This window comes from Meleagris gallopavo, chromosome 8 (assembly GCF_000146605.3).
Source record: "Meleagris gallopavo isolate NT-WF06-2002-E0010 breed Aviagen turkey brand Nicholas breeding stock chromosome 8, Turkey_5.1, whole genome shotgun sequence".
Classification (NCBI taxonomy): Eukaryota; Metazoa; Chordata; class Aves; order Galliformes; family Phasianidae; genus Meleagris; species Meleagris gallopavo.
Window position 1 is genome coordinate 17918408 of NC_015018.2, and position 3562 is coordinate 17921969.

Here is a 3562-nt window from a genome sequence, read left to right on the forward strand (position 1 = left end):
TGTTTTTGTTTTCACTCCACCTGTTGCAGGTCTTTACTTATCTTTGAAGTGATCACTTTCATCTTCAGTACTACACATCTGTTTGCAAGAAGTATCATTGCAGTGTGCAAACAGCTCTGGCTAGAGCACAATCTGAGCCAGAAACGATGGTTAACTTTATGGAGATGGCTGTGTTCTGTGCCATTTAAAAATGATAATTCTTTTGATATTTCTGGACTACTGAGTGCTTCATCCATGGCACTTCATTCTTCGTTTAAATACAGTTAAATCTGTGCTGTCAACATATGTTACTGAGGCTGCAGCCAGCAGTTCTTCATGTGCCATGTTCAACTACTTTTATAATCTGCTCATTGCTTGCACCTGTGTATTGTATTCACTGAGACTGTGGAGGATTACGCCTCACCCAATGAAAATTAACAAGACTAACGTTTAAGGGGCTAAGTGGTATGAGATAATTACTAGAAATAACTATTTTTGTGAAGATTCCCTTCAATGGACATGTGACAAGGACATAAGATTCGTAACAAACAAACAAAAAAAACAAAAAGAACCAAAATAACATGTTGTAGGAGCAGGCCCAGTTGCTAGAAAGCAGTCCTTCCAATGTGTCCTTTTCTAAATGTACATTTGTTTTACTTGTTTGGGATTTGGTTTTAAATACCGCCTCAGATCTGCTTCTAAAACTGGATATCTTTAAATGAAGATAACTACAGAAAAGGGCAGGCGGATAGCTTTTTAATTAGCTTGAGCTGGATTTCATAGGACGTGGCCCATGGAGCACATTTGTACATTTCACAGATGTTCATCTTTTAATCTCCATTGTTCTTGGTTATCCATTGCAGTGGAATTGGGCGTAAGGAGTAAAGGAAAACTGAGCTTCTTGGAGGGGCAGGGCATTATGTTCTTAAACTTGTTTAGTTTGTCCCGTTCTCCCTGACAGGTCTTCAGGCAGGAACAGCATAGGTCTTTCTCTTGTACTAAGTAAAGCGATTCTACGCGCTTGATGGGGTCGACATACTCTTCTTTTTTTGACTCAGGGAAAGGGTTTCTTTCTGTGTTCATTTTCTGGAGCTTGGGAAGCCTTTTCACACTGTTTGGGATAGTGGTCAAGAAGTTGTCAAAGAGACCTAACTCCTTAAGTTCCTTCAGGGCCCCAAGTGTAGGAGGGATGCTGTCAAGACAGTTCAAACCAAGATTGAGAATACGCAGGTTCTTTAGAAGGTTCAACTCCTCTGGCAAATTTTTGCTGGTCAGCTTGTTGTTACATATATTCAGGTAGAAAAGATTCTGAAGTGTACCTACTGTCTTGGGCAACTCTTCGAGCTGATTGCTGTGCAGGTCCAGCCAGCGCAGTTTCTGGAACTTCTCAATGCTGTTTGGGATCTTTTTTAGCATGTTTCTGCTCAAATCAAGCTCATCCACATCAGCCAATTTTAGAATGCATTTGGGAAAGGTAGTGATACCCATCTTACTTAAGTCAAGACGGCGACCTCCATCAAAAGAGATCCTGATGGAATTTTTCGCAGTTTTCAAGGTAATTTTTTTTCCTTTAGGACCTTTTCCTTTTCCCTTGGCCATCTTTCCTCAGAGAAAGACAAACACACCAGACTCTGGAAGAAGTAGGGAGCCCCAGCCTTTGAAAGCAGTGACTGTCAATTCCTAATTAAAAACAGAATAATGTCTTAGTCATCAATTAACACATGACTGTAGAACTCATCAGAAGTCTTTTTTTTTTTTTTAAGCTCATGACTTTTCAACCTTTGGGCTGCAACTTCGAAAGGCTTTCCTGAAAGCATTTTGAGTAGGTGAAATTCTAATTATTAAAAATATAATTTTATTGCACTATGACACTTGCATTGCTGTAAAGCAATATCAGTATTACAGGATGAAATTAAAAGTATTACAAGTGGGAGAAATTTGCTGTCTTTCATCCCTAGATACTGGTTTGAGCCCAGCATGTAATGAAACTGAATGAAATACGTTATCCATTTGCTGTATAAGGACTCAGGTGAAATATATTATGGATCTCAATGCAGTCCTTGAGGACAGCACTAAAAGAAAGCATCATTGTACGTATTCTAGCAGACCAAAAGGTTACTTTTTTTTTCTTTTTACAGTCCTGGCATTGGAGGATAAGTTGGTTAAGTATCATATTGAATGGACCCAAGACTTTCAGCTCTGGACACTACTGAAAGAAAAACTGAATGTTTAAAGCAAATGATCAAGAGTTTTTCTTTAAGTGGGATCTCAGAGACCCAGTTGGCTCACAGATTTGCCAGAACTGGTTGCAGTTCATATATTTTTAGCAGGGCAGACTGAACAGAGGCTGCGTCAGTACTGCTCACTGATAGGATAGGCTAGATCTCAGAGAGTGTCTGTGCTCTTAAGCACAGACTCTAGATACTTCTACTTTGTTGTTTCACACATGTTGTAGGATAAATGAATTCCTGTGGTGAAGGTGCTTTGTCCTCAAATAATGCATGTAAGGGTTCTAGTCAAACTTGTCAGCACTGATACTAAATACATACTATGTACTGTGAATGGGGACCTGTGTGAGTAGTAGTCCACTGTAGTCTTAGGGTTTGTGACCTGTCTATATAATTGAACATCATTAAATACAAATAATAGTCACAGCTAGTGACAAAGGATCCCTTAGAAATGAATGACTCATGCTGAGAGGAGCATGGGTTAAGCTGGCTAACCATGGGATAGTATGGGTATTCTTGCATTTAGTTGTGAAGAGGTAAATTGCAGCTTTGATGGGAGATTGATTGTGACAAAATATGGATTTGTCTACAGTACATTTCCCTATTAAAAAGGCTTCATTACAAACCCTCAGGCTCTTTGGCTACTCATTAATCATGTGCAAATACATGAAGGGGTAGCTCAGGCTACAACGAAGGCATTTCAGCTCCTTTCAAATACATGCCATAGCCAAAAATGATGCAAAAGCAAAATGATCTCTGCATTCCCAGGAGCTCCATAATGAGGCAGTTGCTCCAGGAAGCCACACAGTGGGGTCAGTCTTGCCCTAAGGTATGTTCCAAAATTGACTCATTCTGATTTTTTTTCTAAATTGTTTAAAAGGTTAAAACCTACAGGATTCTGTCTCTCACCAGTAATTACAGGGATATATTAACATTATATCCGAAGGCTACTCACCCTTTTCTATATGTAAAGTTACTGCTCCAGGAGCAGTATCAGTGCTATTTCTTTCATAGTATAGACTGGAAACTGAAGGAAGCAAGAAATTACAGTGGAAAATTAAGCATTTTTTAAATGTTAGCTTAAATAATTTGCCCAGGATTGTGCAGGAACCAAATTCTTTTTTTTTTTTTAAATTAAAATTCTCATATTTTAAAGGAGTTGATGGAAAAAGATCTGCAGGACAACTGCTTTAGGCTTGGGCAGGCTGGAGAAAGATTTCCTGCTTCCTGAAATTTATGTGAACTTGGTGACATTGGGATCCAACTTTTCTCTTTTTGCTTGAACTTCTTGTCGATGTTGGACAAGTTGATGAAACCATTCAGCTTTAATTAGTGAAAGGTTTTTTTTTTTTCTC

The 3562-nt window shown here is 38.8% G+C and overlaps 2 protein-coding genes across 2 annotated transcripts in view; one reads left to right on the forward strand and one right to left on the reverse strand.

Annotated features, from left to right (window-relative positions):
- The window catches only part of WDFY4 (WDFY family member 4), a 125887-nt gene that overhangs the window by 87609 nt on the left and 34716 nt on the right, over nt 1–3562 (forward strand).
- The window catches only part of LRRC18 (leucine rich repeat containing 18), a 6219-nt gene continuing 3195 nt past the window's right edge, over nt 539–3562 (reverse strand). Inside the window, exon 3 of the mRNA XM_031554436.1 lies at nt 539–1659. Coding sequence (XP_031410296.1) covers nt 793–1578 — 786 coding nt within the window. The 5' untranslated portion in view covers nt 1579–1659 and the 3' untranslated portion in view covers nt 539–792. The remainder of the gene's footprint in view (nt 1660–3562) is intronic.